Source organism: Mobula hypostoma, chromosome 6 (assembly GCF_963921235.1).
Source record: "Mobula hypostoma chromosome 6, sMobHyp1.1, whole genome shotgun sequence".
NCBI lineage: Eukaryota > Metazoa > Chordata > Chondrichthyes > Myliobatiformes > Myliobatidae > Mobula > Mobula hypostoma.
In genome coordinates, this window is record NC_086102.1 from 22,015,217 (window position 1) to 22,037,392 (window position 22,176).

The 22,176-nt window shown below is 39.8% G+C and overlaps 1 protein-coding gene across 4 annotated transcripts in view; it reads right to left on the reverse strand.

Moving 5' to 3' along the window:
- Positions 1 to 393: 393 nt before the first annotated feature.
- The window catches only part of LOC134347862 (dual specificity tyrosine-phosphorylation-regulated kinase 1A), a 156,350-nt gene continuing 134,567 nt past the window's right edge, over positions 394 to 22,176 (reverse strand). For 2 of the 4 annotated variants that reach the window (XM_063050397.1, XM_063050398.1), the window contains exons 6-12: positions 19,822 to 19,969; positions 16,844 to 17,130; positions 15,143 to 15,289; positions 10,877 to 11,056; positions 7,295 to 7,601; positions 5,034 to 5,158; positions 394 to 4,206 (exon numbers count right to left, since the gene is read on the reverse strand). In XM_063050397.1, the coding sequence (XP_062906467.1) occupies positions 3,595 to 4,206; positions 5,034 to 5,158; positions 7,295 to 7,601; positions 10,877 to 11,056; positions 15,143 to 15,289; positions 16,844 to 17,130; positions 19,822 to 19,969 (1,806 nt within the window). In that variant the 3' untranslated portion in view covers positions 394 to 3,594. The remainder of the gene's footprint in view (positions 4,207 to 5,033; positions 5,159 to 7,294; positions 7,602 to 10,876; positions 11,057 to 15,142; positions 15,290 to 16,843; positions 17,131 to 19,821; positions 19,970 to 22,176) is intronic. The other 2 variants (XM_063050399.1, XM_063050400.1) reach the window with 2 other exon arrangements.

Here is a 22,176-nt window from a genome sequence, read left to right on the forward strand (position 1 = left end):
CCCTTCGTCAGGACTAACTGAAGGACTTACTAGATGCTGTGTTGAGTACCAGGAAATACAATAAAGCAGGCCTCTTTACATTGACCATCATTTCTGTCAAACAGGAGATGGAGGAAAGAAACTTGAGTTAATTCCATAATCCAGTGATAAGGACAAATGACACTTAATGAAGGAAAATGCCAGCTGGGAGAAAATTTGAGTAAAAGCAAGGAATTGTATGCCAGTGAAGTGTTATAATATTGTTTCAGGTCTTATGAGAAACTATCATCCCAAAGACTAATGGATTTTTAACACATTCTTATACTATTTTTGAAATAGGGTAACGCTTGAATCAGATGCAAAACTCAGGTTTTGAAATTCAGTAATAATCACACAGACAAAACGAAAGAATGAGGACCAATTATTCAATTTATCATACATTAGACTGCATGACTATAATACAAAGGGCTTGTCTTTTGTCATTTAACATATTACAATATACACAGCAAGTCTTGACTAGGTCTTACAATCTCTGGACACAGGTACTTAACCTTATTCCATGCTGTTTATGTATACAATGCACAGTCAGAAGTCCTGTAACCAAACTGTGTAGTCAAGCAAACAAAACTGGACTGTTAATTTAGGCAAGACAGGAGAGAAAGGAGAAACGTGAGCAAGAGCACATTCTGAAATGAGTGTCTAGAACAAGGCAGTGCCGAGACACAAATGAGATACGCAAACACAAGGCATGAGACACGCACGCAAGGGTTTAAAAAAAAGTATGCATATTGTGACAGGTTTTAATACAGATGTTAACCGTTATGATTTGGATACAAATCTGACTAGTTCTGAGTCTGAATCTGATCTCAGATCATAGCTATTTGCATTTGGCATTTATTAGTTGACAGCTGATGATACAGCATTAAATACTCCTAACTTGGGTAAAGTGTGAGTCAATATCACTGCTATTTAGTGTCTAAGATCCTAGCTTTAAGATCCAACACACTGCATCACAACACAGTATACTGTACTTCTGTAGCCTTGGTGTTCAAATTTGCAAGGTTTTTACCTCCAGACATGTGGCAACTGAGATTCATGTACCTCAATGGGCCAGCAGTAAACATTAGCAATCAAGATTCCCTCTAAAAGTTGAATTCAACCCTCAACAGTGCTCTTATCCAATATTCAATCACTCTGGAATCCCAATATTCAAAGACAGGTCTTCAATCACAGCAGTGAGTGGATAAGAGCTGTTCTACATCAGATAGATGAACATTCCTGGTTTATATTTGTACCGTAACAGTTGATTTGAGTGAAATCATACCTTATAGAATTGTCCAGTTTCTAAAGGAAGATCTACACCCAGTGGCCTGTTGACACCAAAGTCAAAGGCACCAAATATTTGACTGGATTGCTCAAAACAATCCCTGGGCACGGGTCAGCTATTACACATACAGTGGAAATGGATTTAAATTATTTAGACTGCCAGTAACTGCAGTCTGAAAGAGGAATGCTTTTCCCGTTCCAAGTCTTGATCCCGGGGATCAGAGAATGGCCACTGATCCATTAACTACAAATATCCATTTGCGATTAAAGACCAAAAGGAAAATTATTAGTTTTCTAGGAACAGTTGGAGAGGCCATTAACCAAACTGTCAGTAAAATATGGCTGCAGGCGTTATATTGGTGCTTATGTACATTTTTTAAAAAGTTAGACTATCCTTTTTAATGGCGTATTGTCTTCAAGTTTAATGAAAAGATTGCAGATATTATATAATTGTAGGTGACATACTGCAATTGCTGCCCAGTTTGTGCCCTTTAAGATTTAAAAAAATGGCTTATTTTGGCTCAATCGAAATTATACCATCTAAACATTGGGTCTGTTATGTAGCATGCACAGTATACAGAGTGGTCCATTAAAATGTATGGATATTAGCACAAAACTGCATTGTGATTTGTTGGTCCTTCCCACCTACATACGCTCACAATACCTCATCTAATTAACTGGTCTGCATCAATGAAAACTTGAGGTCCCAAGGCCTGTCAAACAAACAACTAATGACTGGACTTGCATAAAATGAGAAACTATTCTTCAGATATCAAAGGAATCCCTTCTGGGGTAAAATGTAACTACAACATATTTAGACTATGAAAAGACTGCATAAAGCTAACATCAGTTCCAGTTTTGTTAAGCAATAGGTATAGCCATAATTATAATTAACATTTAAAAAGAAAAATGATCTAAATATACCTTGTCAAAAGTGCAGAACTGCTACATTATTGGTTACAGACATCTATGTGCTATAAAAACAGCTTTGGTACAATAAATTATCAAAAAAAAGGAAAATAAATTCTTGTAAAATTCACAGCATAATTGTGAGGCGAGAGCAGTCACATAAAATTCTGCATTTTAAAAATGTTCATAATGAACAGGAGTTGTCTTTGCGCAAAGTAATAGTGGGGATATCACGTGCTGAAGGAAAAGCTAGAAACGAAATTCAGGTTGGGTAGGAGAAAGAAAGGAGTTAATATTTCAGAAAACTGAGATTGCTATTTTCGTGCCATATAACAGAGGAAGTAACCTTTGTGGCGCACATGACCTCTTGAATTCCTGCAACTAATGGCAGTGCAGGGGTGAGGTATGAGGTACCAGAAGAGAGAAAAGGATGCAATAGGGTCATATTGTTTTCTCCAACAAAGGCCTCATTAATTACCCATGCTTGCTTTTTAAAAATTAAGGACCATCTGAAAGTTCAATGACCTCTGCACAACGGCATGTTAAATGATGCCCAGCCTCTTAAAACGATTTTTCAGTCAATGTCCAAAATCGAAAGGCCCAGGATATCCAACTGCCACTCAGAAAAATGTAAGCAATAGGCCAAGAATGACCAGATGATTGCCACTCACTGCATCTTTATGACCGGACCAAAATAAATGTTCAATCACTATTTCAAAGCCTTTGAATGATTTAACCATGAAGGCCCAAAGAAATCTCCACTCAAAGCTTCTGTATGATTAGAACAAGGATGCTTTACTAACCATCACTCAGCATGCCAGATGTGCTTTTGAAATTCCATTTACAGTGTCCTTTCAGTTCATGTACTGCTCTGATGGCAGCATGCTCCAATTTATCAAGCCCTCCTCTGTTGCAGCACATCTCAGGACCTTGTTAGGATATTCCAGGGACTCTTAAAAATCTGACACAAAGTAGGTCAGAAAAGACAGAAGAGTGTTAATTGTTCATTTAAAAAAAAATCTGCAGTTCCATTTCTGTTTTCTCAGGTGGTTTTTAAACTAATGCTGCTACTTCACCCATGCCAAGTTGTGCTAACTCAGGAGGCGGGATGCTGTGTAAGAGAACTGTAGCTTAAGAAGAAGCTACTGCTCTGGGTGACCCATACATGAAGTGTAAGGTGATTTCTGGGCATGAATCCAGTCTTAAGCACTTTGACTCCACAGTCCATTAGCAAATTCCTTTTCAATTTAAAAATATATTCAGCTCTGCGCTCTTGACCTACCAATCCTGTTTCCTTTGTTCCAAAGCAGCACTGTTTTCAATGCTCTTTGTTAAAACCCCCACCTTGAAGACACACAAAAACAAACCCCATCAGTGTAGTCATGAGCTCGCGACAGGACTCTGCTGAACACAAACACCTACCATTGGAGACTCCTCCCTATCCATTCCTTGCCGCGTTGACAAATGCCCTTCTGTCATGTAATGGGCAGGACCTGCTGTTGCTGAGAATTGGTACACTTGTGGGCCAGACACTCCCGTCTCTTGACGGGGATTAGCATATGTACTCAAATTAACGTCCACAGTGCCATTTTGAGCAAAGTCCAAAGTATTGGCAACAACAGGTCGGTTGTGATAGGCTTGAGAGCCGGAAACAGATGAAGAGGAAGTGGACGAAGAGGAATTTGAGGAAGACAAGGACGTCATGGAGTGGTGGCTATGTCCCACTTCCATTGAGTCCTGGGCAGCAGCGCCATTTGTTGGGGAGTTATAAGCTCGAGGCCTGTTCCGGGTACTCATGGTCTGTCCATGGTGGTGGTGGTGGTGGTGGTGGAGGTGGTGATGAGAGCTGTTAGAGTGGTGGTGATGTAATGCACTCTGTTGCTGAGGGACAATGTGGAACGTTGTTTCTTGAACTGGATGAGTTTCAACCGTGACTTGCGAAGTGGCATCACCAGGCGTCCATCCCAATGCCACAGGATACTGCTGCCGAACCTACATTTTGAGAATGCACAGTGGGGAAAAAAAAGTTCATTACATCACAATTGAACCAATTTTGAAAAAGGGCAGATTTTATTTTAGAACAATAAGCAATTCTCTACAGTTAAAACATCAATAGCATGGAAATAACAGAATGCATGAGCAAATGAAGACTCCAATGAATTGGCTTTTCAGTACTAATACTATATACCTGTAAAATATGGAACAAAAGACGCATTGACAAAATCAATTTTCAAAGAAAAGAGTTTTTGTTATCTGCTGCAAAATACATACATGCACTGGTTACCACAAATAGTGAAAACAAATCAGTATTTTGTTTAGTGATGGATCAGAGAATAGTCTAGGAGAGTACAAGAAAATAAATTGTAAATTATGCATGAATGGGCCAGCTAATATTTACAAATCCATGAATAAATGAAAAATAAGTTCAACGTAATTAGAGGAAAATAAACCAGTTCTTTAAAAAAGCTTGAGACAGTACACAATATCTTCAAGATATTCCATCACCTGGCAACCCGTCTCACTTTAAGGCTTGCCTCTACAAAGTCAGGAGCATGATGGCTAGATTTTGTATGAATATGTTGACCAAAGCCACCATGAACCAGATGAGGGGAAGCACATTTACTATGTCATAAAGGTGCCAGTCCTATTTCTCAACTGAGATATGATGTTCCTTGTCTGGAGAATTCTCATCAGCAACTGATAGAACTGCCCAAACAAAATCACATATGCAGCTGACAGATCTGAGCGTCAGATCGCACTGGACTCAAATCTGCAGCCACAGGGATGTGAAGGAAACATTTTTCAAGCACAAAGCTCACCTGTGGGCTGTGTGTCTCACAGTCCATGGCCTGGACAGCTCCGCTGAAATGCCCACCACTATGTCGGTGCTGATGCGTTGGGTCTGACCTTGCCCTTCCACTATTACTTGTCCCAGAAGAACCACCTGTTAAAGATGAGCATTAGTATATGCTTCATACAAAACATATCATACAATATATGTCTTGTGTGGTGTATGATCTGGGGAAGGTGGTGGTGGGAAGGGCTTAGGTAGAGGCAAGGAAAAGTGATCAAAATGGAAGACATCATGCCACTGTACTGGTATCATGTTAACTGACTGAAATTGTATTCATACCATTCAAGTACACTGTAACATTAATCAAAACACACGTTTACCATTAAATACCAGTAATATGGTTGCAGAACTAAAACTTATTAAAGTGTGGTACTGGAAAGAGACAACAATAGGTAGAGGCATAGTTTTAGCACCATGTGCTTACATAAAAACATAGGAAAATGTACTTTGCAAAGCAATGACACAAGTGATGAGATATCATTAATGACAAAAATGATACCCAGTTTGTAAATTATCTCTGCAACAAGTGCCACTGCTTTGGAATAGGTTCAAATGCATTTTTCCCATTCCAAAAACGATATATAAAACCTGAAAGTATGCAAGCAGAAGTGAAGCTGCTCAAAATAATGCGGTTCAGTAGTCCAGATTTTGCTTTACTGCTCCCTAACCAGAATTTTCAAAAGCAGGGAGCTATGTTGTTGGACCAAAGAATCACAGGCTTTAGCAATGCAGTCTGGATGGTAACTGACTCTCTGATGATACATAGGTCCCCGATTCACTCCAAACAGCTTTAACAGTCAGCAACCTACAGTCTCAGCAGAGAATTAAATTTTTAAACAGTTTTTAAAGATAGAAATAATTACAAAATAATTTATTAATATAATTAAAACACAGGAATAATGAAAATCATTAAACTAAATTAATTTAAAATACTAACTCATCTTCCTTGTTGCTTCATAGCCCCCAGTTCGACAATCCCTACAGAGTTTTGCCGAGGATATCGAATTCGGCATTTCAATCTGTCAGCAAGTCTAGGACTTTGAAAATCTAATGCAGTTCCAGACTTACTGCTCTTTAAATGGCTAAATGGTGGCAGTTCCAAATGCATCAGCAAGATCCAGACATGAATATATGTTCTCTGTTAATAAGAAAATTGATGCCCAAAAAACAAAGGATCAAAAATGAAAATTTAGCTCTATATATTTAATCCCGAATAAAAGGAATGTCATCAAACTAAATAGCACACCTTGATCAATATGCATTCATTTCAAAGTTTTTTGTTTATCAGCTAGCCGGGTGTGATATGCCAATTGGGAATTAAAGGTAAAATACAGGATTTTCAAATTTAATGAAATACTGAGAATTATTTTAAACTTAATGGAACAGAAATACATTCAGACATGTTTACAGGTAATTCATGCCAAATTTTGAAACATACCTATGATCCACATCAAAACAACAATGGTCACTTTAATCAAGGGAACCATGTAATTGAAGGTAAGAAAAAAAATGCTTTGGGGAAAAAAGAACATGGTGAACAAAATCATAAGTTGCCTGAACAGACATGAAAATCAGGTGTTCAGGAATGCTTTTGTAACTTCTGGGTGACCATTCACTTTCCTCTGTTGAATGAGATTTTTTTTATTATCACCTGGGAATAAAGGAATGACAACAAAAATGTACATGCGTAGTCATCTAAACTGGCAAAACCATCAAATACAATGTTGCTGGGATCTGGAGATTAAACCTGCATTTCCTATCTCCAAGTGGTATGATGATATTTTTACTGCCCCAGGTAAACAGTAAAACAACTTTGCAAAATTGCACTATTGCAGATATTGGCAGCTTCCTATTTTTTTGAACTGGGTAAAGTACACAAATTTAAAAATTACCCTCTCAGATTCTAATGCCATAAAACACTTCAAAATTTATCAGAATGTGCTTTAAAATGGTAATTTAAGATCGTTCCGGGATTGCTAATCAGCAAAATGCATTGCCCAATTAAAATATCCTGCTGGAGGATTGTCACAGGAGTGCTCTTCTAAACCAAGCAATCTAACTTTTGTTTCTGATCCTCTCAGAGGAATTCCAGAAGTTAAACAAAATATTTGATTATAGCACTTAAAACTGACCCGTTAACAATTGACACAATACAATTAGTATAACAGGGTGTGAAGGGAACATAGCAACAATGTACAATCTATAATACATTCTGTACGGGTGTACCTGAACTTGAGGATGTGCTAGAAGAGGTGCCTGTAGATTGTGACTGTTCCATAGCTGGACTTGTTGAAACACTATTACTTGTGTTTGTCCCTTCATCTGCTGTCTTTTTGAAAAAGCTGTGCTGCAGTGCATAATAGGGGGCTATCCGTGTCTTAGGGTCATAGTCCAGCATCCTCAAAATCAGATCCTTAAACTTTAGGTAATCTGCTACAGTATGACCAGACTCCCCAGCTCGACGTCCACCAGGACCACCAGTCTCTACTCCAAGAATACTGTGAAGTTTTCGGGTTCCAGGCGGCTTATATTCCTAAAAGAAATATTAATTGATTGTGATTAATTCTGCTTCAGTAACTGAGACTGTACTGAACCAGAAAATTTATCACAGAGATTAAAAATCATGGTAAATTGAATTTTAACAGCCCCAGTAAGACATTAGTAATTCAGTCTGAATTAATTATGGACAATGCAACAACTTTCTGCAACAAGTGACAAAACATGTACTTATGGATGCAAACCATAAGGCAGATTCCTGATGCATCATGCTTTTGGCAGAGAGGTGACAAGCAAAGGTTATATTATAACCATCTTCTGGCATTTTTTTAAAGTGCAAGCTCACTACATTGGACCGAGTTTATACCTTCAATTGAAACAAGCAAATGTCTGTAGGCAGAATATGAACTAAGATCTTAAAGGCAATAAATGGACAGAAAATTTTAGAACAAAAGCATAAAATAGCAAATGAAACAAGAATCAGGCCACAACCTCCCAGAAAGTCACACAACTTACTTTCTTAGGTGTTTCTTCCATTGCCTCCATCTCAGTTCTCCCCACCTCCCAAGATCCACAGGCAGGTCTGTCCAGGAAGTCCCATTATTTCAGCCCGTGAGTAGAAGGTGTGACACAGCTGTCAACCCCTCTGCTCACAGCCAGAAGTAAAATAGTGTTTCCTTTTGTACTCACATTCCACAGACAATGGATGGTCATTCATTATTTCCACCACTTTCAACACGATTCTACCAGCAACAATTATCCCTCCCAGCATTACGAAGAGGCCTCTACAATCCCCACAAACTACTCAACTTTTCAGGGTACTTTCCCATACAATACCCTTCCATTCACATCTTCTTTTCTCTTTTGCCTCTATTCAGGGACCCAAATGAATTTTCTAGCTTTGTGTATTACATTCAGTGCACATGATGCTTATAAGCTTAGTCTTCCAGACTAACAAGTGTTTTGGAAAGTGGTCACCCAATCTACATTTGGGTTTTCTGATAGAAATGGTATGCAAGAGCAGCTTTGGTGACCACTTTGTAAAACACATCTGTTCAGTCTGCAAGACCAAGCTCTCAGTTTAAATCTCCACCATACTCGCACTATGACATGCCTTCGGCGACCTATGTGGCTTCCAATGCAAGGCCCGAGGAACAGCATTTCATCTTACACTTAATTTTTTTATTAATTTCAGAGTAACCTTTTCTTCCCTTCTCTCTCCATGGATGTAGCAGTACCTGTCTGTTTCATCTGCTTGATTCCCAACCCCACCATCCCATCTCCAAATACTGGGTAATTGTTACCTTCATGATTTTATAGTGCACCCTATTACAGATACTTCCTCTGTTCCCCATTTCTCCCCCTTTCTGTAACTTAAAACACATTTCTAATGTTTCCAGTTCTGATATGTTAAATGTTTCAAGCAATTAACTATTTGTTACAACACTATGAAGTGTACTTTGTAATGATTATGAGTCTGTGGAGCAGATTCAATAAGCTGAATGGCCTAATTCTCCTCTCTGTTTTGTGGTGTTCAAAAATCTCATCAATTGAGGATAACTTTCTACTTCCAATGTCTGTGATGTGGTGCTTTGATTAGCTTTTATTCTGGAAACTAACTAAAACATTTCAATAGAAGTTTTTAAAAAGGAAATAACTACAGCAAAATATTGTCAATGCTGGATGTCTGCAATAAAAGCCAAGTGCTGAAAATACTCCTTGCACAGCATTTGTGAAGAGTTAGTATTTCAGGTTAATGAGCTTTCATCAGAACAGAGCATGATTTAAATAAAAGACTTCAGCTGTGGGGTTTCAAAGTTAGGGAGATAAACACATGTTTCCCCATGGAACTAAAGGAAAATAGAATGAATTCAACGATACTAAAATACCAGATATTTCATTCTTATGATCCCAAAGGCATCACAGAAGATAAATAATGAGCTGTTCATTGTTAACATCACGGACATGAAAAAGTGAGTGCTTCCTGGATTATAGAGAATGTGGTACAACTTTCAGTTGGCTGCCAGCAAGGGTAAAACTAGACTTCCCCAAATGGAAGACAATATCAGTAACACTTACTTTACCCTTGTTTGGAAAAGAAACAATAGTGATAGTAATTCCTTTCAAACGCCATCTCCTTTGAAGTACTCATTTAAGATATAATTATATGGTGCTTATTTTTACAATAATAGATCAAATGTAAAAATACAACTGAATTACAATTGGTTAAATGTGTATTCCATACTGCAGCTATGGCCACAATCTTCACTATCACTTTCATCAAAACTAGGACCACTTCTGAACAGTATTAAGATTTGTTTCACTTGAAAATTTCTTAACAACTAATTTCATTACTTAGCCTAATAGGTTAGATTTACCACAGTACATAATTATCTATTTAAATGTTTATTTTGCTTTTATATCATCTCAATGTGTACTTAAGAATGTATAAATAATTGTAGTTTTATACATATAAAAAAATGGAAAAGGTTATATGTGTGAAAAAAGTACATGATAATTGTGAACTCCTTATCCAAATAAAAATAAAATTTAAAAAAAAAGAAAATTCTAAGCGGATTGCTAGAGGTATTCCTGTTCATGAGATATGGGATGGCACAACACAATATTCTCATTGCTGCAAAGGTCAAAAATCTGCAGCAGTTATTTAATTTAGAATCTCCTGCCTTTAATTGCTCATTTAGACTTATCCATAGATTACTCCCTCTCTATAAATAGAGAGTGTCTGTATACCAGTGCTAAAAAACACTGTACTTAGCAATATCACTCATCTACTAAACACCTGGACCAATTCAGGTGAGGGTACACAGCAGTCCATAATATAGCTGCGCACCTACAGGTACATTGCTAAAGCAGCACGAAGCATAAAAAGATCTCTGAACTCTTTCCATGGAAACATACAATTTAAACAAAAGACAAAATCACATCATTCTATTTGGAGTGCAATTTATTATATGTGGTTTAATTTTAAAATTAAATATGAGGTTATGGCTCATGAGTGAAATGCTGCGTAAAAAACTCTCATCATTAACAATCACGAAGATATGTGCAAAGAAAGAATAAAACTATCAAAAATAAAGTAGGAAAATATTTTTAGCCTAAATACTAATAATTATACTCAGACAAAGCCACTCGTTCTTCGGTTTAGTAATTCTGAGTGTCGCTGAAGGTGGTAATGAAGTTGACAATACAGACACTAAACCATCTAAAGCAAGCTTGATACAAAAACGCCAACATACACCAAGTTGCCACATGCAGCCAGTAATTATATTTCAAATAAGTTCAAGTCCTTACTGTGTTTCCAATTTTTTTAATGTTACTCTTGATATTCACCCTCTTGCCATCTTTGGTCTTCTTCACTGTCCACGATGCATCGGATAACTTCTCAAAAAATTTCCGAGCTTTGGGAGCCTGATCTAAGATGTGAGATGGGGGTATTCCTAGAACTTCTACAATTTTATTCATTTGATCCACCTAAACAGAAGATGAGAAGAGAAATAGTAATGCCAAAAATCAGAGTTAAGCAGGCCTCAAACAAAAAGGCTACATTTGTATTTTGTGGACTTATTAGGTCAATGTGTCTTCACTGTAGGAGTAAACAAAAGCCAATTTTTGACTTTGAATAGAAAGGGCATAATATTTTGTGCATTGTGTTAGTGTGAAATTAAGCTGTGAAGCCTCATCTATTTCTAAATTTAGGCTTAAGTGAAATCACAGTTAATCAAAGGAACTGATGATCTGTATTCTAAAAGCAAAGACTGCAGAGGCTGACAATCCACGGTATAAAATGCTGGTGGGAGAATAACTTAACTTTGACCTTTCAGACTGATGACTTCAGATGGTGCCTGTCTTGCTGAATATTTCTAGCACTATTTTATATGGTGTCTACGTAGCGTTACTCAGTCAGTAATTTGTTAGCTTTACTATAATCTGCAGTACATTCTTACTGGCCTTTTGAAAATCATACATCACAACATCCAGATTCCTCTGCATCTCAAAGCTTTAGTTTATCAGGAGTTTGAGGAGAATTGATATGTTACCAAAGACACTCCCAACTTTTACAGAAGTACCATGGAGAGCATTCTAACTAGTTGCATCATCATCTGGTATAGAGGGCCAATGCACAGGATTGAAAAAAAGATGCAGTAAGTTGTAAATTTAGCCAGCTCCATCGTGGGTACTAGCACCCCAAAGCATCCAGGAGACCTTCAAAATGCTCTGCCTCAATAAAGCGTCATTGAAAACCCCATCACCTAGGACATGCCTCTTCTCATTGCTACCATCAAGGTGGTGGTATAGCAGCCTGAAGACATACATTCAATGTTTCAGAAACAGCTTCTTCCCCTCGCCATTAGATTTCTGAATGGATGATAAACCCGTGAATACTTCCTCAGCATTATTTCACCTCTCTTTTTGCAGTACTTTTTTTTAATACTTACCATAGTTTATAGTTTTTATTATGTATTGCAATGTACTTCTGCCGCAAGACAACAAATTTCATGACATATCACTGCATATCCCGCATATTAAATCCAATTCTGATTCTCATAGCTCCAATCATTCAAATAATGTGCTATTTACTAAAATGTACACTTTCCCATTATAACAGGAATTCTGCAGATGCTGGACATTCAAGCAACACACATCAAAGTTGCTGGTGAACGCAGCAGGCCAAGCAGCATCTGTAGGAAGAGGTGCAGTCGACGTTTCAGGCCGAGACCCTTCGTCAGGACTAACTGAAGGAAGAGTGAGTAAGGGATTTGAAAGTTAGAGGGGGAGGGGGAGATCCAAAATGATAGGAGAAGACAGGAGGGGGAGGGATAGAGCCAAGAGCTGGACAGGTGATTGGCAAAAGGGGATACGAGAGGATCATGGGACAGGAGGTCTGGGAAGAAAGACAAGGGGGAGGGGGACCCAGAGGATGGGCAAAAGGTATATTCAGAGGGACAGAGGGAGAAAAAGGAGAGTGAGAGAAAGAATGTGTGCATAAAAATAAGTAACAGATGGGGTACGAGGGGGAGTTGGGGCCTTAGCGGAAGTTAGAGAAGTCGATGTTCATGCCATCAGGTTGGAGGCTACCCAGACGGAATATAAGGTGTTGTTCCTCCAACCTGAGTGTGGCTTCATCTTTACAGTAGAGGAGGCCGTGGATAGACATATCAGAATGGGAATGGGATGTGGAATTAAAATGTGTGGCCACTGGGAGATCCTGCTTTCTCTGGCGGACAGAGCGTAGATGTTCAGCAAAGCGGTCTCCCAGTCTGCGTCGGGTCTCGCCAATATATAAAAGGCCACATCGGGAGCACCGGACGCAGTATATCACCCCAGTCGACTCACAGGTGAAGTGTTGCCTCACCTGGAAGGACTGTTTGGGGCCCTGAATGGTGGTAAGGGAGGAAGTGTAAGGGCATGTGTAGCACTTGTTCCACTTACACGGATAAGTGCCAGGAGGGAGATCAGTGGGGAGGGATGGGGGGGACGAATGGACAAGGGAGTTGCGTAGGGAGCGATCCCTGCGGAATGCGGGGGGGGGGGGGAGGGAAAGATGTGCTTAGTGGTGGGATCCCGTTGGAGGTGGCGGAAGTTACAGAGAATAATATGTTGGACCCGGAGGCTAGTGGGGTGGTAGGTGAGGACCAGGGGAACCCTATTCCTAGTGGGGTGGCGGGAGGATGGAGTGAGAGCAGATGTACGTGAAATGGGGGACCCGTATGGGTCCTAGCTATGCCTGCCTTTTTGTTGAGTTTGTGGAACAATCTATGTTCCATGCCTATTCTGGTATGTCCCCCACTTTTCCTTCGCTACATCGACGACTGCATTGGCGCTGCTTCCTGCACGCATGCAGAACTCGTTGACTTTATTAACTTTGCCTCCAACTTTCACCCTGTCCTCAAGTTTACCTGGTCCATTTCCCACACCTCCCTCCCCTTTCTAGATCTTTCTGTCTCTGTCTCTGGAGACAGCTTATCCACTGATGTCTACTATAAGCCGACTGACTCTCACAGCTATCTGGACTATTCCTCTTCTCACCCTGTCTCTTGCAAAAACGCCATCCCCTTCTCGCAATTCCTCCGTCTCCGCCGCATCTGCTCTCAGGATGAGGCTTTTCATTCTAGGACGAGGGAGATGTCTTCCTTTTTTAAAGAAAGGGGTTTCCCTTCCTCCACTATCAACTCTGCTCTTAAACGCATCTCCCCCATTTCACGTACATCTGCTCTCACTCCATCCTCCCGCCACCCCACTAGGAATAGGGTTCCCCTGGTCCTCACCTACCACCCCACCAGCCTCCAGGTCCAACATATTATTCTCCGTAACTTCCGCCACCTCCAACGGGATCCCACCACTAAGCACATCTTTCCCTCCCCCCCGCCTGCATTCCGCAGGGATCGCTCCCTATGCAACTCCCTTGTCCATTCGTCCCCCCCCATCCCTCCCCACTGATCTCCCTCCTGGCACTTATCCGTGTAAGCGGAACAAGTGCTACACATGCCCTTACACTTTCTCCCTTACCACCATTCAGGGCCCCAAACAGTCCTTCCAGGTGAGGCAACACTTCACCTGTGAGTCGACTGGGGTGATATACTGCGTCCGGTGCTCCCGATGTGGTCTTTTATATATTGGCGAGACCCGACGCAGACTGGGAGACCGCTTTGCTGAACATCTACGCTCTGTCCGCCAGAGAAAGCAGGATCTCCCAGTGGCCACACATTTTAATTCCACATCCCATTCCCATTCTGATATGTCTATCCACGGCCTCCTCTACTGTAAAGATGAAGCCACACTCAGGTTGGAGGAACAACACCTTATATTCCGTCTGGGTAGCCTCCAACCTGATGGCATGAACATCGACTTCTCTAACTTCCGCTAAGGCCCCACCTCCCCCTCGTACCCCATCTGTTACTTAGTTTTATGCACACATTCTTTCTCTCACTCTCCTTTTTCTCCCTCTGTCCCTCTGAATATAGGAATATACCTCTTGCCCATCCTCTGGGTCCCCCTCCCCCTTGTCTTTCTTCCCGGACCTCCTGTCCCATGATCCTCTCGTATCCCCTTTTGCCTATCACCTGTCCAGCTCTTGGCTCTATCCCTCCCCCTCCTGTCTTCTCCTATCATTTTGGATCTCCCCCTCCCCCTCCAACTTTCAAATCCCTTACTCACTCTTCCTTCAGTTAGTCCTGACGAAGGATCTCGGCCTGAAACGTCGACTGCAACTCTTCCTACAGATGCTGCTTGGCCTGCTGCGTTTCACCAGCAACTTTGATGTGTGTTACTTTCCCATTATATACCATTTGCCAGATTTTTGCCTACTCACTAAACTTATTTTTAGCTTTTAGGTATTATTTCAGCATTTCTCATCACTACATGTTTCAGCCATCATGTGTAAATTTGGACATACCATTAAGAAAATAATAGCTACAGTTTAATGAAACGACCTTTGCAAAAAAAAACAAACACATTTTGGAGGCTGCACACACTCAAAGAATAAAGCGTGACTCAAAGCCAAATACTGAGAGTGTTCCGGATACTTGATACGATCTTCTTTTAAAGTTGTTTGCCTACCTCATTAGCACCACTGAAGAGCGGCTCTCCGGTGTGCATCTCCACCAGAATGCAACCTAGCGACCACATGTCAATAGCTAGGTCATAGGGCATTCCCAGCAGCACCTCTGGTGACCGGTAAAAACGACTCTGAATGTATTGGTATATCTACAAAAGATTAACACAGTTAATACAGGAACTATTAAGCACATAGTAATCCATTTTTGTCTTGCAGTTAAGAATATCCTATCAAAGCTGCAGCTTCATGTTTAATAACTGCATTGTAATCTCAAACTTGTGTATTGTTTTATTAGGTCATTGGAATGAATTTTCACATATCCAAGTTAACTAAGGAAAACTAGCATGAAAAATGCTTTGATTTTGTAAAAAGTTAAAAATATAAGGTGGCAGAGTTCTAAGTTAGCAAAGCTGTGGTGCACAGTTCCAGACACCCAGGTTCAAACCCAATGTTTGCACATTCCCCATGAATTGGTGGGTTTCCTTTAAGTCCTCCCACATTCCAAAAATAAGCTGGATCAAGGGGTTAATTAACCACTGTGCATTGGCCCTACAGTCTGGATGAGAGTTGAGTGTCAAGTGGTTGACGGGGAAGTGGGAAGGATAAAATGGGATCAGTGCAAATGGGTGTTTGATGGTCAATGCCAACTTAGTGGCTGAAGGGCCTGTTTCTGTGCTGTGTTATTTTATAATCACCACCCAACACTAAATAAAAGAACCTTATCCAATAATTTTTCATCTAGTACTTTAGGTTTTAACCAACGTTTATGATAGTTCACAGATTACCCAGATGAGTGAATTCTCTCACAGCAAGTATTACAAAATGCTTTGCTAATTAGTTTTCATTTTCAATAGATGAAAAAATACAGTCCACCCTCCACATCCGCGGATTGGGATCGGAAAAAACCCTGGAAGTTCTCTCTCCAGCACTCGTTGTTTGAGCACAGATCCCGACATTAGTATTATTAAGCCTCCTTCAAAGTGTCCTTATTCCCTAAACAATACAGTGTAACAACTATTTACACAGCATTTCCATTGTATTAGGTATTATAAGTACTGTAATCTAGAGATGATTAAAAGTATTACTCATTGTTTGAGCATTGTTCGCCTCGCGTCTCGTTCGCTCGCTACTTGTGTTGTGACCGAGAGGAAGGAGTTTAAGGTTCGTAAGGGATGTGCATAGGTTATATGCAAATACTACGCTATTTTATATACGGGACTTGAGCATCCGCAGAATTTGGTATCTGCGGAGGGTGCAGGAACCAAACCCCCGTGGATACGGAGGGCCAACCGCAGTATTCGAATCTAAGCTTGCATCGAGTAAAGGGGAAAATTTAAAGCTGTTGAGGTTGAAAACAGTATTCCATAGCAGATTCTATCCAATTATAGTAATACATCTAAGTTCCCTAAAAACTCAGCTGTTTCAACTGCTCTCCAGCTATGCTCTCAACTACTTGGAAGATCTGCCAGTTCTGCATTTCTGATGGTCAAACACATCAAGTTCTTACATCTGGCATCATGCATACCTTTTTCAAAACTTAGCAAAACCTATCTTCAACTCTAAACAAATCAATTTCCTACAGTTACTATGAAGTCAGGATTTACTTTTCAAAGCCATGCAGAGGCCAGCTGCATTGGCATCATATTCATAACTCATTGAAGCAGCAGCAAAACCCATACAAATGTTAATGTAATGGTACACACCCTCTGACCAAGCTGACAAGAGCTTCCAAAGTCCACTATTTTGATAGCACTCCTTTTGGGATTGCACAGCAAGATGTTTTCAGGTTTTAAGTCGCAATGGATAATGCTGAGCTCTGGTGTAGCAAGAAAGAGCAAAGCAGTGCACATCTGCTGTGCAAATTTCCGCGTGAGGTTCAAGGAAACGCCACGGAAATTGGTGTTGCGAAGCAGATCATACAGGTTGTAGGATAACATCTCAAAGACAAGGCAGAGATGATTTCGAAACATAAAGTGCCGCTTCAGATGAACTGTAAAAGGGAATAAATAATATATTTAACCAGTCATTTCATTTTTCCAAAACAAATCTATAACAACCTTTTTTTGCACCGCGGACCGGTTTATGATTGACAATATTCTTGCAGACCAGCTGACCGGGGGCGGGGGGAGGGTTGCCAACGGACAAGAGTAGCAGTCAAATACGTTGTGTTTACCCCAAGAAAGACTACTACGACCATAAAGCCTTGCGTGGGCGGGCACCTTGTACGCATGCGTGTACGTGCCGATTTTTTTCTACAAATCGTTTTTGGCAATTCTGTTTGGGGGCGTGGTAATCACGACCAGAATATAGGTGATAAGTGGCTAATACACTCATTTTCGTTTCTAAAAGGTTTTAATCTAACGAATTTAATATTAAACACACAGTGCATATTTTTCTCGCATGAATATAGTGATAAGTCAATACATCATAACATTTTAAGTAACATTTGGATATTAAACACACAGCACACATTTTCCCCGTATGAACATATAAAATCATTGCAATACACCAATATCGCTGAATCAGCAGGAGCCTGGGCGTGTTTCCCTGCAACAAGACGGTCCCATCGAGGGGTGATGAGAGACAGCGATACTCGAAGGGAGTTCCTAATGTCCAGTCTATTCTCCAATTTAGTTTTCGTTGCATTCATTGCAGAGATGTTGGAAATGAAACAACTTTTTCAGGGCTTTCGTGGCTATCTCAGGATATTTAGTCCTGACTTTGATCCCGAATGCCGGCAGAGATGTTATGTCAAACATAACTTTTCAGCCCGCGGTCATCTGCAAGCTCGAGGAGTTGCTCTTCTTCCCGCGCTGACATGGATGACGCGTGGGTAATGACCTCGCATGCATTCAAGTTCAACAGTGGGCGTGACAGGGAATGAGGAAAGGTGCCACTGACTCATATCACCAAATCATATCGTTTCCTCGCGGCCCGGTAGCACATGCTTTGTGGCCCAGTGGTTGGGGACTGCTGACATAAATCAATGACTACTGTAGATGCCACACAAATACTGCTAACATACACAACTGAAAGTTTTCCTGACAGAAATGAATCAATGTAAAACATAACTTTTTTTTCCCCATTTCAGAGATTCTGCCTAACCTTCTAATACTTCCACCACTGCTTTTTTGTTCATTATTTCTCCATATTTTGATTTAGATATATCCCCACTCGATAATGCAGTGATTTACTATTATCGATTAATTATTTTATACTTGACAACAGTGATAGAATTTTACCATTTTGTTTCTCTATTAGTAAAATTGTAAGAATGCCCTCTTATTTACAACTTGAATACTCTTGGGCATTTTTGAATAACATTTAAAAATAATTGTGAAATAAATTCTTTCAGAATATTCCTTAAAATGTATGCATCAGCATAGCTTTGAAAAGAATATAAATTACAAATTCACTGTGTGGACTGAACACATGTTGCTGAAAAAGAAAATAAACATTATCACTCTTTCTAACCAGTGCACTGTATTTGGCGCCCATACACTGTCTTCTCTACACTTGCAAAACCAAATGCAAACAGAGGGAACACTTTGTAAAGCATTTCCATCCAATCCACTGGGCTGACCGCACACTTGAGTTGCTGGTCATTTCAATCCTCTATAACCCCTTTTCTGCTCTGACTTGTGACCGCCAAAACTCTTTCAATGAAGAACAACACTATTTTTGATCTGGGAAAATGGCACCCTTCAAGTCTCAATATAGAATTCAATTGTTTCAGGTAATCTGCTTTCTCGAATTTTATCAGAACTGACCAGTTCTGTTGTTGGGTTATTCAGCTACAACAGTAACTTTTTTTTAAATTGCTCCAGACACTGCCTGAAGTGATGGGCATTTCCAGCAACCTCCACTTGGCTTCAGGTTCTAATAAATATCTGACACGTATTTAACAGCATTGTTTATTTGTTTGTTTTCTCTCTAATCTAACCCATTAATCGATTGACCAAACAGTTCTGTAAAAACTTAAATCTTTGATCCCACCCTATCAGAAATATTGACTTTATCCAATATCTTATACATTCCTCTTTCAGTCTCTCTGCAACTTGACTAGTTTTCACACATTCCTAGTTTTAATGGAAGATGTTTGTCCTGGATCACTATAGTTCTCTTTTCAGATGATGGCTGACCTGCTGAATACTTCTAACATTTTCTGCATTTATTTTACCAAGAACAGCCAGCACATGCTGTGAAACTGAAGTACTGGAAAATTTAAATGAAGCTCATCTCTGGTTTTCCTTATAGTATGTAATCCAGCTAGAGAATACTACTATGAAATTCATGTGGGAAATTTCAAAGAAATGTTGGTCTTCAATTTACTTCACACTAGAATGGCGATTGTCTTTAAAAATCAGAAGCTTCTGAACATTCTTTTCCAAGACATACACCACATTAAACAGGATACAGTCAAATGTGAAATTAAGGCTAAATTTTTGGCACATAATGAAATCACAGATCTAAGAGACACCTGGAGCCAAAAGTAGTTTCAGTATATACTGTATCAGCCCAACCATATCCCAATATTCATACCTCACATTGTACGATAATAAACAACAGATTTAATACATTCCAAATGCTTAATACTTTGGTATCAGATAAAATTCAGTTGATTTCCCCCCCAAATATTTGTAATTGATTGCATGTAAGATTCAAATAAGTCCATCGTTACCTATATAGTATTTCATCTCAGTGTCGTGTTTGTTCATCAGCTCAAGCAGCCGGACCTCAATCTGTGCCTGATTTAGGAATGCCTTCTTGTTCTTTATGATTTTTATTGCTACCCACTCCTGTTCCACACGATCATATGCTTTGACAACCTGCAAGTTAGAATAAGCAAAATGCATGAAGATAATTCTTGGTAGAAATGACAACAATAGCAATATTATTGTTTATAAGACTATTCCAAATGAAAACAGAAAAACACAAACACTTAGGTCTTTTATTGAGAAACAGTGTGAAATAGGCCTTTCCAGCCCTTCAAGCCACACCGAGTCGCCTATTCTGTAAAACATGGTGCTAACCGCGATGCTACCGTACTGACCCCATATCGTACGTAGGCCAGGAGATCCAAAGAGTGGCGATGTATAAAATTGCTCAAGGAAAATATGAAAGATTATAATTTGTGGATTTTATTTGCTTTCATACTACTTACTTAAAGGCTTGAACATGTTAGCTTAAAATTTATTAATTAGAACACATGCAAATATGTACTCTGCTTTCATACCCAAGTTGTACTTCACACCCAATTCAGTTCCCTGTCAACTGCCTAGTGTAAGTTCAGAAGTAAACTGTGTTTTGTGTTTTATGTTCCTATATATATGCAAGGTTATGACATATTATATTTAGGCAGAAAGAGGAATGTACAAAGCATCAAAGATAAGAAATAAATGTTGAAAATAGCCTTGTTAGTACTTGTTAAAATCACCAGTGACATGACAACAGAATCAACACTTGAATCTGATATTGTTGACAGCAGACCAAAAACACAATCATAAGAACAGAATTTGGCCATTCAGCCCATCAATTCTGCTCCACCATTCCATCGTAGTTGATTTATTATCGCTCGCAACTCCATTCATTTGCCATCGCCCCGTAACTTTTGACACCCTGATTAATCAAGAAGTTACCAACCTCCACCTTAAACATAACCAATCAGTTGGCCTGCATGGCCATCTGTGGCAATAAATTTCATAGATTCACCACCCTCTGGTTAAAGGAATATTTCCTCAACACAGCTCTGAATGGTGTCTCTCTTTTCTGAGGCTGTGCCCTTTGCTCCTAAACTCCCCCTCTAGAGGAAACATCCTCCACCCATTCACTCTTTCTTGCCTTTCAATGTTCGATAGATTTCAATGAAATCCTCCCTCATTTTTCTATACTCCAGTGAGTACACGGCCATTGCCATCAAACATTCCTCATATGTTAACCCACTCATTCCTGGGTTCATTCTGGTGAACTTTTACTGCACTTAAAAGAAAAATGCTTTTAATGCTAGTCTTAATCCACTTCAAAGTAACTCATCAACCCACTGTATCATCTGCTTCTTTGGGATGCCGGCACATCTTTTCTTATATAAGGGTTCCAAAACAGCTTACAATACTCCAAATGAGGTCTGACCAACGCCTTATAAACCCTCAGCTTTACATCTTTGCTTTTGTATTATAGCCTTCTTGAATTGAATTGAATTGCATTTGCCTTCCTCACCACCGACTCAACCTGCAAGATGACCATTAGGGAATTCTGCACAAGGACTCCCAAGTATGATTTTTCACCTCCTTTATTCCTTCTACACTATATTCCACCTGCCACTTCTTTGCCCCTTCTCCCTATCTGCCCAATTCCTTCTGCAGACACCCTGCTTCCTCAACACTACCTTCCCCCTCCACCTATCTTCACATCATCTTCAAACTTGGCCACAAAGCCATCAATTCCTTCATCCAAATAATTGACATACAATATAGAAAGAAGGCCTGTGTGGAACACCACTGGCAGCCAAACTGAAAAGGCTCCCTTTATTCCCACTCGCTACCTCCTGCCAGTCAGCTAATCTTCTATCTATGCTAATATCTTTCCTGTAATACCATGGGCACTTATCTTGTTAAGCAGCCTAGTCAAATGCCTTCTGAAATTCCAAATAAACACCCACTGTCCTTTGTCTATCCTGTGTTACTTCAACAGATTTGTCAGGCAAGATTTCCCCTCAAGGAAACCACAACTTTGGCCTATTTTGTCATGTGCCTTCAAGTACCCCAAAACCTCATCCTTAAATAATAGGTTCAAACACCTTTCCAACCACTGCCTCCCACCCTTGCTAAGTGACAAACTTCTGGTGTCAGAACCCTGGGATGTGGAACATCTGGTCCAGGTGCCTTATCTACCTTCAAACCTTTGATCTTTCCAAGCATCTTCTTAGTAACAGCAACGATGCTCATTTTTGGCTCTCTCACATTTCTGACCTTCCACAGTGAAGACTGATGCAAAATACTTAAGGTCATCCGCCATTTGTCTCCCATTACTATCTCTC